Consider the following 14,593-nt stretch of genomic DNA (forward strand, 5'->3'; position numbering starts at 1 on the left):
GACTAGATACCAATCTAAACCTTGTCCAACAACAACAGCTTGTCATGATGTCCATGTAATTTTATATTTGTGTTGCCCCCATTTCTACTAATTGGTCCATACAGATCTTTATCACTCCCACCATTCAGATATGCAGAATATCATTTCCTCTCGTGTACAAGTTCAGCAATATGAAAGGTGTGCCAACAAATATACATACTATGTTTGTCTAAGAAGGCCGTAGACCCTACCATCTGAGTGAGATTGATAACACAAATCAGGCAAACGTTTCTTTGACTATTACACTTCTCTGTAAATGAGTTTGAGGGGCACAATTTTCATACATGACAAATAAAGATGCAGTTGATCAGAATCTATGAGATACCGTAGCTAGAAACACAAAAATGTCACTCTATGTGGATGAGGCCACAAAATGGACAGTCAAAGACCACAAAGCAGCAGCGCTCATTGGCCTTGGATTATTATGTGCACACTTGCACCACATTAATCTTACGGAGACTTCAAAACAACTCTAGAGTGGTCTCAGACCATTCTTTGGCTCTCCAGCTTCTAGTGCCAAAATGTCAGTCAAGCAAAACTCTTTAGCCTGGAGTACATTTTAAGCTCTTCTCCATTAAATTGCTGGAATAAATTGTAAGATTGAAGATTATGATGCTAAACATTTCTATCGAGTAGGATGCCTTCAAGTTTTGATAATGTTGTATTTACATTAAACAAACCCACTCCAAGTTTAGAAACTAAGATTTCTTCCTTGATTGATGTAGAAAGTCAAGTTAAAAAATTCAATTGATTACCAAAGAAACATTTCAACAGGAAAGAATAAAATTTTCAAATGCTACTATTGTCAAAAAAATGGATATGTTTAGATAAATTGCATTCAACATGACAAGGACCTCATTAATAGCAGGTTGAAGAAAAATAAAGTTTTTTCTGCCACTGAGCGGGATAAAAGGTTTGTGGTTCTGCATTACTTAAGGAAGACCCCCTACCGGAATAGTGAAGATAAATATCTTTTTTATGGAATAAGTAGGTCACAAAGGAGGCTAGGGAACAAAGCAAATGGTAGAATTTCCACATCTTTAGCTTCTCAGTTTGAGATGGTAAATTGTTTGAGATGAACCAATGGACCAAGAGGGTGCTTGGCAATATTTGTGGATAATATATCCTCTAGAATAGGTGCGATTAGTGTGTCATCATTTAGTTTTTTTGTGGATGGTATAACCTCTAAAATAGATGAGATTAACATATCTACATTGGTTTTTTCCTACCATACACCATAAGAGGAATTTGATTCCCACAACACTACTGACAGATATTGACACTTCAAAGTAAAGTGAACGAGAGGAGTTCTTTCATTGTGCAGGAATTGGATGAGGGGTTTTGACACGTTCAGAGGAGGGTGAACTCTCTAAGGAGAGTTCTCTTACTGTGCATGCCTTGGAGGGATTTTGATACAATCGAAGGAAAGTGGACTCTCAAAAGAGAATTGTTCTCTTATATGGCACAAAGGATTTGCAGAATTCAACAGTCAAGAAATCCACTAATGTGAAAAGTGTGATGTGTGCTAGGTGGTAGGGAGATTTGGTGAAAGCACTTCATCAAATTTCCAATTGGGCTTCTATGTTCAGTCCTTCCAATGTTCCATACTTTGTTCAGATTTTGTACTAGAGGGATGTTAGGAGATTATATTACATTTATACAAAACATTGTAGGTTAGATTTTAGAAGTTAGTAAATAAATAAATAAAACAAATCTTAGTTTAAGGAACTTTCTGTAAATGGTCGGTTTGGGAATTAGTTTGGTAGTTATTCACAAGATCGTATTATCATCCTGATTTAACAAAAGGAGAGAATTCTGATAAAATCGATTAAATAAAACATTACATTTATGTGCAGCAATAATGTAATTTGAGTTCTACTTTTCTTTACACTCTACCATTTTCAACAGTTTTTTGCTGTTTATGCTTCTTTCTGGTACCTGTCATGCAATGTTAGTGTTCGTACAGTATTTTGTTTTCAGTAGAGCTGTGTTTTTCTTTCTAGTATATTGGGATGAAGCCCTCTAATAGACCCTCAATATTATAATTCAAAAAAGGAGAGAGAAAACAAACCAGGGACTTCGAGACTAATCTATCTCAGAAAACATTTCTGTCTGTACAGGCATGCATTTTAAGCATTAAATAACCAAATCTAGAATTTATAATAAACAATCCTGCCACCAATATCAATAATGTTGTTTTAACTTATAGAATACCACTCTTCAAATTTCTTGGCAACATGCCATGCCCAATTACCCAAGTCTACATCTGATTATCTTTCAAGATACAAACATGCATTTAAAAACTATGGCAAAAATGTATACCATACAATTCTCTGGCCTTCTATAATGAAGCCAAGCCAGAACCTGTTTTAAACAGCAAGTTACAAAACAACAACAGAAGGCTCATTCCCAAACTCAATAAATTTTATTTTAACTTCTGTTTTGAGTTATTTAAGTGACAATACTTTGAGCTTCCAGCATCCACCAAAATTCAACATCTTAAGAAACGGGGGCAGATACCAAACACAATCATAAGTGTACTCATATTTTGTGCCATTTAAGTTACAAGACATGAAATATCAGCATTCACCGAAAAAATCAATGTCTTATAAACACGAGCACAAATCAAACAAATTGTAAGTATATTTTAACATATTTGGCACCTCCTAGAATATGGCTTTTTGATAACATATTCTGAGGTGCTGCAAAACAAAAAGTAAAATGGCCCAAAATTGACTTGAGTTAATCTAACATCTATAGAAGTTACTCATTTCTAGAGTAAATTACTCAAGGGTAATATCCAGTCAATGTACCTCCTCTACCAAAAATTTCTCCCACACAGAACCACGCATAGCATTCTAAGCCAAACAAGGCTGCCACTCCAACCTCTTCTATTTTTAGATCTTGTCTGGCCATTGCTTTCTTCTTCAAAGCATCAATTTCCTTCCAAAATGCTTCATAGCGATGAGGCAAACTGTAGAAGTCAGGAAATGAAACAGTTAGGCATATAATAGACCACATAAGCAATGTAGAAGCAGAAATTCTAAATCTTTAATTAGTTATTTGAGAAAGTAGAGCCCAAGATTTAGAGAATTGTCAATTCCAGAAACACAAACGCTGATTAAAAAGAATATTTATAATTTACACCTTTAAACTCCCACAGAACCAATAGAACAAACTAACTTCTTTTATATTTATACATGTATGCATGTGTGTTTACATGTCAGTAGCGAACTGTGGTTTCAAACTAAGTCACAGGATACGGCGATTTTCAAGGATGAGGTTCGAATTTAATCGAATTTCAAACTTCTATAAAAAAAATCGAATTTAATCGAATTTCCTCTATAAAGCACTGCTATCTGTCTCTAAACACAACTCAGCTGGTCGTGGGTATTCTTTGTATATGCTTTGTATCTATTGGGTCATGGGTGTCTGCAACTGCTGGGTCGCCCTCAGATTTTCTCCAACAAGGGTCGCTATTCTGATAATTTATTAGAAGTATGCATATATTTAAAAATAAACAAAATTATCGAAGGCGAATTTTATCCGATTTTTTTTTTGAATTTTTCCCTTGTCGAATTTCATCCGATTTTCATGGCTGTCGAATTCGAATTCGAATTCGAACCTTGTGACTTAGGTTTCAAACATTCATAGACAACAGAGTGTACATCTCGAGAAAAATCTAAATTGCTCAATAGGATCAAACAAAAATTGCGGGGCTAGGTTTTACTTTTGGGTACATCTGTACAGAAAACATATAAAAATCATAAATGAATATATTTAAATTTAATAATGCTGTGAGTATAGAAGTTTTTAGTTTATAATCATAATTCTTAGATTTATATTATTTATTTTATTGTAGAATTATTAATATATTTTTTGATAAACAATATACTAAGAGTATATAATAGTCTGAATTTTAAAAATATTTTAAATTATTAATTATTAAATTATTCTTTCTATAGCTTCTGGATTAGATTGTGTGAGTTTGTTTGGATTAAATTATTTAAAATCCTATACTAAAAATATAAGATATATAAATGAAACTATTACGAGTTGGGGGGGAAGGAATTAGAATTGGCTCATCTATCGGATGGAATCCTTCAGATGCTTCTTTTGATAGATGTAAGGGATGCACACCTCTCCATGGATTTCCTGACCATCCCACCCCAACTAGCTGTGCACCTACCGATGGCTTTCTGGGACTCTACAGACACAGATGAGGGGTTTTCTTCATCACTTATTATGATTCCCGTCATAGTTTTCAATTCAGAGTTTTTATTAAATACATCATATAACATAAATATAAATGAGATGCCATGGGACACTTAAAATATTATTTTCCGACTCAGTTTTCATCTGAAACAAAACATGGTTCGTGTAAAGCAAACTGAAGTTACGTTTAGGGTTTTTTAATTTTCAGGAGCAAAGAATGTCCTTTAGGGTTTTTAGAGGTCAGGAAGCCAGTAAAATTTGGGGACAAAAATTCCAAACCTTGACTAATTTCCTGCACCAATTCCAGGATGTTTCGTGCCTAAAATCAACCTAATTTTTTAGCAATTTGGTAGAGCATAGAGAAAAATCCTTGCTTTTGTAAGGAAATATTGTTGCAAAATAGGTTTATGCCTTCTGCACCAAGAGAATACATGATACCAACTGCCAATATACCCCATGCCTTTCAAACAAAATACTTTTGCTTGTTGCTTGCTTTGATGAAACTACAATCAACTAGACATGCAATTTGTATAATATGTAACTAAGACAACAGAACAGAAGCAGCAACAACTTTGTCAATGTCGATAGCATCCAAGATGCTTCATGCTTCTATCAGCACAGATAACTTGTAATTTTTAAACAATGTTCTGTGTTCCAAAAAGCATCCATTTCTTGCAGTGAAGTTGTCAGTGTGAGATCCACATCCATATAAAGCACATTAAATTTGACGTTATAAAGCATCTTCAATTTTTTGAATCAGAGATTGTTGCCATTTTCCTCAAGTTTTACGTGATTACCGGATAATTTACAAATATCATAAAAATACTTTCTTTCCAGTTCACGGCAAGCTGCAGTCCTGACTTTCTATTAATATTCCAGCCAAATCTTTCAAGACATGGTAGATAATTTTTTATTAACTTTAGCTACATTTATGACATGTATGATATTTCAACAATCTTCCCTCCACAACCTTTGTATGAAATGAATGATATTTTGATAAGCATTTATGATGAGTTTGAGTCTAATTTCCAAGTTGCGGCTCCCGAATTCATAATCACTAAAACATCATAAAAATACTTTCTTTCTGGTTCACGGCAAGCTGCAGTCCTGACTTTCTATTAATATTCTAGCCTAATCTTTCAAGACATAGTAGATAATTTTTAATTAACTTTAGCTGCATTTATGACATGTAATATATTTCAACAATCTTCCATCCACAACCTTTGTATGAAATGAATGGTATTTTAATAATTTAAGCATTTATGATGAGTTTGAGTCTAATTTCCAAGTTGCAGCTCCCGAATTCAATATCACTAAAACATCATGCATATTCATCTCTGACACAGGCTTCTGCATTAATAAGATAAAAGTGTGCAGATATTTCACAGGCCGTGAAGTAGGTCCTATTACAGGCATAAAATTGAACTCTACTACTGTTAGCTTTGTATTGATGTTGAAACTCAATTCTGCATTCTCAAACTTCCATAAGTACGATCATGACAAATAATCAGTATCGGACACATTATTGTTACTCTTAAATTGCTCCATGGCTGCATTATTTGTGGTAGGCACAGAACATTCTGTTGAAGACAGTTAATTTAAAGACTTAAACTCCAACTTTATTTACAAGTCTGGGTTTCTTAATCCATGGCATTCAATGGGCAATTTCATTTACTTGTTCTGAGTCAATCAAGTTTTAAGTACCAAAATTCAAGCACCGTCTGGATGTATTAGCTAAGATACCTTAATCTGGACGTTTACATTGATCCATAGCACACACAAATTTTGTTGAAAAGTATCCATTTTAGGAGACAAACTAAACGTGGAGCTTCAGGTGTCAAGCAGAGAAAGTATGTGGGCCTCCCATATTTGATCAGGCCAACCCATTTCAGCTAGTTTCAAGCATTCTGCCACTTCAGCCAATATCAACAAAGACAACACAAAAGAAGTTAATCAATATTGTCAGAACCTGGTGATGGCAGAAATCTATGTATCAAGGTTTGAATTTGTGTTTGTATTCAGCGAACATAAATTCAAATAGAGCTTTCAATTCATAGCTGGATCATATTCAAAATAAAATTTGTAATAAAATCAAAAAGAATTATTCATTTATTTTTATTTTGTTTTCTTCAACTTCTAGTCACTTGCTTTCTGGGAAGATTCATTATACAGCATTATGTTATAATGCATACTTTCATGCTTAATATAGACATTCCATTAAACATTTATTTATTTTAGTCCAAAACGAATACATATTATTTTTATTAATTACCAAATTAGATCTTATTAGAACTATACCTTATATATTATTCACTTAATGTAACATATATTATTATTTTAAAATATTGACAAAAGGTGTCTAAGTTACAGGCACAGATACAGGAACAAGTACGGACATGGGTACAACAGTACGGCAAAAAATATTTCCCTTGGGTATGTTGAGTGTGTGTGTGTATTCAAAAGACATTAATTTTTTTAAGAAATATACAGAATTGTAAAACTAAATACATCTGATAGTATGATACTTCATCATTGATCAATGCCAAATGCCAAATGCCAAAATGGTGGTGATAAAGATAAATATTAAATGTCAACTGATAATTGAATAACAAATATTTAATATCTATCTTTATCAATTGGCATTTAAAAGAGATAATTTTAGTTGTCTAAGTTCTTGATTCTGGTCTCCACTCCCAAACCTCCTCATTGTAATCAAATTTCTTATATGACAAGAGATCCCAATAACTAGTTGGGGTTTGGGAGTGGAGACCCTAATGGGTTTGAGGGGCAGCAATGATAAGCTGCACAAGGTGTTAGATGTGAGTAAAACCCAATGATAGAGGGGTTGCGGGGGGATGTTTTGTTCCCCCACAGACCGGAAGTGGGGGTTTGGGGGCTATGCCCTGAAAAAAAAAAATTAGAGAAAATGAGAAAAGAGAGCAAAATGATCTTTGTATTGGGTGAAATGATGTTTTTAGGGGCATTTTAGGGTTTTTGGATGCAAAAAGAAAAAGTAAAAAAATGTCTTTTTTGTTACTTTTTGCGCTCAGTGCCTTTGGCTACCCTAGGTACGCCTGGGTACGTACCCAAACATACCTCCGGGCAAACCCATACCAAAATGTACCCAGTATGGGTGCAGGAAGCCTAGGCGTACCCGATAACTTAGAATACTGATTAAAACCATAATATACATTAATAATCACTCTAATTCAAATTAACATTATTCTTTATATTTTTATTTTTATTATTAAAAGTAAATAAACCACAGTAGCATAACTCACTCTAAGGAATTCCGAATACATCAGCAAAACACTAACAAAAAGAAGAAAAGAAAAAAAGATTTTCCGGTCAGGGTTAGCATTAAGGCTATAATTGTTGAGAAGTACGTTGAAAAATCAAATCGAGATTAGCATTTTTATTTTTTTTCAAGTAAAAAATCACAACATATAGAAAATAAACTGAAAAAAAGACATCAAAAAATGTGATTTAATTGTGACTGCCAATTTAGTCACAAGTTTGTCACAATTTCTCTGGTCAAAACTATTAACACAAGTTTAGCAAAAAGTTGTGGCTTTTCAGTTAAAAAAAATTATTTCCTTGGGTAATTTCATATTTATTTTCTTGTAATTTTTTTACGTTTCTGTAACCATGTAGCAGTTTATATACTATATAATGCATATTGTGTGTATTCTACACCAACATAAACTTTAATCATCTGATTTGCTCTTATGTCAGCATACAATATAAAACCATTGATACTATAAATCATAATTAATGCTCAATATTGGTAATCTATTCCCTAATATTGACATATCAAAATATATCATTGAATATAATTAATTATATTACTTTAAAAGAGAAACAAATCAAAGCAGTATTCTAGTGATGTTCCAGTTAGCAATATTAATGTTTAGGCCTTTCAGCAACTCCCAACTCTGACAGGGTACAGTACTGCAAAATCAAAGTGCCCGTTTTTGGTTTCAGTCTTTTGAAATCTCACAAATATTAAGACATTTCATATTAGCATCTGCAAACATCACTAGCAAGCTGTTTGAAATGAAGACAGCAAAGAACAAAGAAAAGTTTCAAAAAGAATTCTGTATGAATTGAACTACCAAATCGGAAGATTTTGAAAGGTCAGCATAAAGATTGCTGTTTTTTTTCTCAGCAGATAAAAATGGCCTTGGGAGCTATACCCACATATTGATTTGGAAAACAATAGATAACAGCATCTGGCAGCTCCATAAAAAGGGCCTAACAGAAAAAATGAGGTGCCTTTTAACAAAATCCCTAGCGACTATTACATTCAACACATCTTCTATTATCCTATTATCATTCATATACATCTGTGTGTGTGCGTGTCTATATTACCACAGATCACCTGGTCCTATATTACCTCAAGACCATTTCCAAGTCATCTTTACTGTCCATTGTGTCTGCTTCTAGTGCAAAGGACCAATCCATCTTATTTTGAACAGCCACTCCTTTGGCAAATTTTATGAAAGCAATCCCCACTTTGCCTGATGCAAACACAGACCATCATTGTAGCCAACTGCAAAGATGACGAATGGAATCCGCAAAGGAGACCCAACAGAAACCTGAACTGACTGCCATAAACCACTACCAGTTGAGAAACCCAAACACAAGACTGCCAAATTGAGGATTAAGCCAAGAACTAATCTCCATCATGGTTTGATTATATTATTTATAGCCATAGTCTCTAACTGCATCCTATTGCCTAGTTCTCAGTTTTTGGTAGATGTATATAATCCCAACTGGCACAAATTTGATGAAAAGTGATCTCAAATTTTAGGTACTATTTTGGGTTATTTCATATTCACAGAATTCATTCTTATTCTAATTGATTATCGATATAATGTAAAAGCTGAGACAGCATTCTTCAAAAAACTTTTGTCATGCATCTTTTGAATCTCTGATTACGTGTACAAAGTCTGCAAATAGTGCAAACTGATTCACAGTTCTTTTGTACACTAAATATGCAAGTCCATAGAAGTGGGTCAGCTTTTCATCGTAGTATCATGTATCTTCAAGAGTTGATTCTTCTAAATGATGCCCCTCAGCAGTTCATGCAAATCCTAAGGAATGATCTTCTTGTGTTTCAAGGATTAGTCCCAAGTTTTTAAATACTTTATAATTATGGCTTTGAAGGTTTGAACTTTAGTCGTAAGTCATGATGCTATTAAAGTAATATTTTAATATTTAACTTATAATGGCCATTTAAGTCATTTAGTTAGTTTTTACTTTTCAATAACTTTCTATTCTGTAAGTCAGTCAGTTAGTATTTAGAATTTTTCTATTTTGTCTTTAGTTCTTGATCGTTTCTGTTATGGAAAGATCTTTTGTAATTACTTATATAAGAAGTATTCCTCTCCTTTGTTCAATATTACAATATTAATTACCATTTCATGGTATTAGGCTAAGTCACAGGGTTCGGCGAATTTGATAGGCGAATTTGATGGATCAAATTCGAAATCCGTTGAATTTTTAAAAACCCATAAAAATTCGTTTAAGTTCGTTGTATAATTAGTACAGTAAATGGGAGAGATTTTTTAATAAAAACAGTACTGGAAAAACGCGAGCTCCATTTCTTCAGATCCAGGGTAAAAAATAACCAGGCTATTTGGAGTAAAAAACATGAGCTCTATTTCTTCGAATCCAGGGTTTTCTGTTCACCGACGGGTTTTTAGTTTCTGCAAACACAAATTTTTTATATTGCTTTGCATAAATGCTCCACCCACTCGGTCCTTCGGCAGCAACAAATGCTCCCTGACACACCTCACGCACTCGACTATTTGACAGCAATGAATTTTAATCTGTTTTCTTGTTTATGTATGATGTAATAGATTATTTTTTCAAATTGAAGTACTATCTATTAATATTTTTTAAATTATTTTATGAATAAGTAGTATCCTACTCAAGTTATTAAAATATAATTTATTCAAATAAATTAACTTTTAAATATATATAATAATGATAATGAAAAGTTAACTATACCATGCTTTAAGTTTTATTATTGTGTTAATTATTTCCTATTATTTAACATTTTAAAATACTTAATTAAGATGATTAGTTATTACTATATTAAATCAAATATATTTAGTATTTATTATATTTAAATAAAAAAATTAAATATATTTATATTTTAATATTTTTAAATTTATATTAAGCGAATTTAATGTCGAATTTTTTTTTTTGAATTTTTTACCCTTGCCGAACTTCATCCGAATTTTATTGTTGTCGAACACAAACTCAAACCTTGTGACTTAGGTTAGAGATATATGCAAAACTTTATATGAAAACAAATGTTGCTTAAAGTTAGCATGGAAGCTTTTGTTGCTCATCTATTTACAACATGGGAATAATGGCACAATAGCATATAATTTAAGTTCTACAAGGCTGACAACTCAGCACAATTTAAGTTGTCAAGATCAAAAGTAAAAGTGGAGCAACTGTACCATATCTTGGAGTTCTAAAACTAAGTATAAGATCTTTGTTTTGAGAGTACATGCAAAAAGTTTCAGATGGTAGTTATGCTATCATATCTTATACTCGTCATAAATTGCAGAAGAAAACTCAAAGAAAGAAACTACATACCATATGAAACATAAATAGTTAAACTATAAAAAAACCTTAAAAATCCAAAAATAATCAATCATATTTCCTCTTCTCTAAGTAGCATGCAAGAAAAAAAAAACACAGAATTTCCAAATTCTGCAGACACTAAACGGCTTCCAAATGGTAAGGATCCTCATAAAATGACAATATCTAAAGTTGTAGTCACTATACAGAACATGTGTTCTATAGGCATCCATGAGATGATAAAGATGAAAGAAAGTTCGTATTATAAATGTCATTTAAAAAAAGCTCAAACTTCCATCTTTTCTATCTAAACCAGATAACTTAAGGCAAATATGACATATCTCTCAAAATAATGGATGGCCCCTACATGGCAGCAAACATACAGATCACCTTATAAATATTTCTATGAGAAAAAATATTTGAAATAATATAATCAAATTACAAAACCCCATAATGTTTTGATTTTAGACTCACTAATCCTTATATATAGTTTCAATCATACAGCAAAGTTTCAATTATTTTACAAAATACCACAGAAACAGTCATCAGTTCCACACAGGCATATTTATGCTCATAAAATTCCAAGCAGATTCTTTCTATGATAAATATAGTCATTGCATACATTTGCAACATAAATTTGAAGTACAAAAACGCATAATCTTTTAATTTTAAACCCACCTCTCAATATATATTGGGATTAGCATCAACATACTGCAAAGTTTTAATCATTAAAAAAAATATCACAGGAACAGTAATCAGTTCCACACAAGCATGTTTATGCCAGTAAAATTTCATGTAGATTATTGGCACAACAATGAATGAATGATGCATGTTAACATTATCAATTATTTATGTAGTTCTATATTTCTATTCCATGTAAACCATAAAACAGTTTCTAACCCGTAACCATTATGTCACTACTCCTATGAGTATTCAAGTAACTACCAATGAGTATTTAATGAAGCTGTTTGACAAGAAGAGACAAATGTGGAATAAATATATTTTAGGAAAATAAGTTCTCTTTATTGCATTTCCACAATAAATTTTGAGGAATATTTTTCTGCTTAGCGAAGCTTGAATGAAGTAATAGCAAGCTTTTATTCTGGTAAGGAACATCCTTGGACAACTTTCTTAAGATTTGCAACATGAGTTGCACTTGAACGTACCCCATTATTGTTAAATCTATGGTTATGAACTTATGAAGGAAGTAATCCTTACCAAATCTAGCTGATTTGACTCGTAAACTTGCTACAGACCAAAAACCAATAGCAAAAAAAAGAGAGAAGAAGAAAAATGAAAGAGCTGCAAAACTACCCCTCCTGTTTGAAAATCTGAAAATCTGTTTGGCAGCGCTCATGAGATAAAAATAGGATATCCAACATGGAGGACTGGTTTGTAATGATTTTAGAAGTAATTCTGGTTCACTTAGAAAACCACAGGATCCAGGAGTTCATTCCTGGTCTATGTCCACAATCTGATCTGTTGTGGGTGTGGGCAGGCTGCATACTTTAGGCATCAGATTCAGCCAGGCCCTGGATGTACCCAGGCAAATCCAGGGCCCAAATCCGGCATACAGAGTGAATCGTCTGCAAACCACAGCCTTTTATAATTTTTGGCTCCTTTTTGTCATCACATTTCAGGGAAAAAATAAATAAAACACATTAATTGAGAACTTGAACAAACAGCAACATTACAGTTAGGAAAACAAGAAGAATGTGTTAGGAAGGCCATCATTCCCTGGCGCTTCTCATTCTTCCACTTACTTCTCAGTCCAATGAAGGACGATGAATGTTCTTAAAAATGATGATATTTTGGTGTTGTTGTAACTTGTTATGTTCTTCGTGCTGCTACTGCTTTAAGTTCATACACTGCTCTTTCACTTTAATCTTTTTTTTGTTAAGTTATGGGGATTTGTACAGCTGTAGGGGGGGTTTTATGGCTTGTCTTTTTATGGTAAGTCTTGGAGTATTACCTGCTGCATTTTTCTGTAAAAAGCAATAACGAGTGGCTTCACATTATTAAAAACAAGTTAAACAACACACTTTTGAGAGCCCTTATGTTTCCACCTTATTCATATCTAGGTTTGATATTTCTGCTTTCTCAGTTTGCTAGATTTTACCTTAGACGCTGTCAGGTCCACCTGAGAGTGACATTAAACTGAGATCTCGCTGGAGTCCACAGAAAGGGGGTTACAGCTTTCAATATTGAGGTAATTAGATCGTACAAACAAATTATGGTTGTTTTGTTTATAATTTATTATATGTATGTTCTGTGTTTTATGAACTTAATTCCTGTTTTTTGCTAAATAAGCGTTTATTTACAAATTATAAAAAAAAAAAAAAGTTAAATAACAGACATAACCAAAACCTACCAAGTCCCAAAAATTAAAATGTACCCCACATACCCAAACCATTAACTTGGGTTTTTTTAGACAGTTTTTGGATGATTTTGTACGAATTTTGGCAATCAGGATTTACGAGGTTGGATGGTGACACCACAATATGATCGAATGTACGGGGAATATGAACCCCTCTATTCCAATTGCGGAGTAATGGTGTGCCCGATTTCCATTACTAAATCGCCCCGTTAGGACTTATACATTGAATTGTTATTATAACATGCACCTATACTCTCAAAAGCCCATGACTTTAACGAAATGGCTTGCAAATTACCCATCTTGCACGTCGATGCACTTAAGGTTTTTACTTGAAACCCGTCTTTAAGGGTTGTGAATTATTTTCCTGAGAAATGCCTCAAGGTTTTATCAAAATTTCAGCGTACATCGATTATATAAATATGAATTCAAGTGGGACCTAGCTGTTGTTCCATTATCAGTGAAAGAGAAACAGAGTCCACAATATTATGATTTCCAGATCACAACCAAAAAGAAAAAGAAAATGCTTATCATATAATGTCATCGATAACAGATTTAACATTGCATTACTAAATGGTGGAGAGATTTACCAAATACATGTACAATCAAGCCTGAAAAAAAAATTTGAAGGCCATGGAATGAGTTATCACCTGGCTAGACGAGTGTAAAAAAGCTGTTTGGAAAGTTCCTGACATTTCTCCACCGTGGGCTCCTTGTCAATATAATGCTTATTATTTTCTAGGGTTTGCTTGTATAGTTCAGATCCATTCTTGGCCACATACCTACTCCCAATCACAAGTTTCTCTTGCAATTGTTTAAGCAACGAAGCTGACATCTCTCTGCAGACATAAATCAAATGATCGATCCGCTCTTAGCACGTTGTTCTCATCAAATCCATTTTTTTAATTTAATTTTTTAAAGAGCCTAAAATCGAAAAAGAAAGAAATTACATACATTACCAGATTTCAGTGTTTTCCGGTGGCCTCGCCTTCAAATTCACGCAATGCGGAGAGATTTCGCCTGTATTTTTCCTTTCAACTGCAGAGCTCTACGTTTAACTCCTTTCGAATGATTTTTTCTATCAATGTTTGGCATTGTTTTAGGGTATCTGATTAATTAAATAAAAATTAGCATGAAAATTGCTTTGCCGTGTTTGATTTGATTTTCACTTTTTAGGTTTTTTTTTTTTTTTAAATTGCATTAAATTAAAAGAAAATAGTACCATATTTATAAAAAGGGAGGGTGGTAAAGAGGCACATTCACAAGTCTTGGTATAAAAGTTAGTCTTAGAAAATAAAAGAACAAAAATTAGCTAAGCCTTGTTGCCTCAACTTTTGAAATTTTTGTTTTCTCATCTTAACTCTG

General features: G+C 33.0%; 1 protein-coding gene across 2 annotated transcripts; it reads right to left on the reverse strand.

Annotated features, from left to right (window-relative positions):
* Positions 1–2,445: 2,445 nt before the first annotated feature.
* LOC131038150 (uncharacterized) lies at positions 2,446–14,344 on the reverse strand. 2 transcript variants are annotated; one of them, XM_057970488.2, is made up of 3 exons: positions 14,188–14,344; positions 13,879–14,067; positions 2,446–3,013 (listed from the first exon to the last, which is right to left on the reverse strand). In XM_057970488.2, the coding sequence occupies exons 2-3, from the start codon at positions 14,061–14,063 to the stop codon at positions 2,827–2,829; spliced, it is 372 nt and encodes a 123-aa protein (XP_057826471.2). In that variant the 5' UTR covers positions 14,064–14,067; positions 14,188–14,344; the 3' UTR covers positions 2,446–2,826. The 2 variants fall into 2 exon arrangements, with proteins under 2 accessions (XP_057826471.2, XP_057826473.2); XM_057970490.2 differs by having other exon boundaries at positions 14,183–14,339.
* Between the last annotated feature and the right edge of the window lie 249 nt (positions 14,345–14,593).

Source organism: Cryptomeria japonica, chromosome 11, assembly GCF_030272615.1.
Source record: "Cryptomeria japonica chromosome 11, Sugi_1.0, whole genome shotgun sequence".
NCBI lineage: Eukaryota > Viridiplantae > Streptophyta > Pinopsida > Cupressales > Cupressaceae > Cryptomeria > Cryptomeria japonica.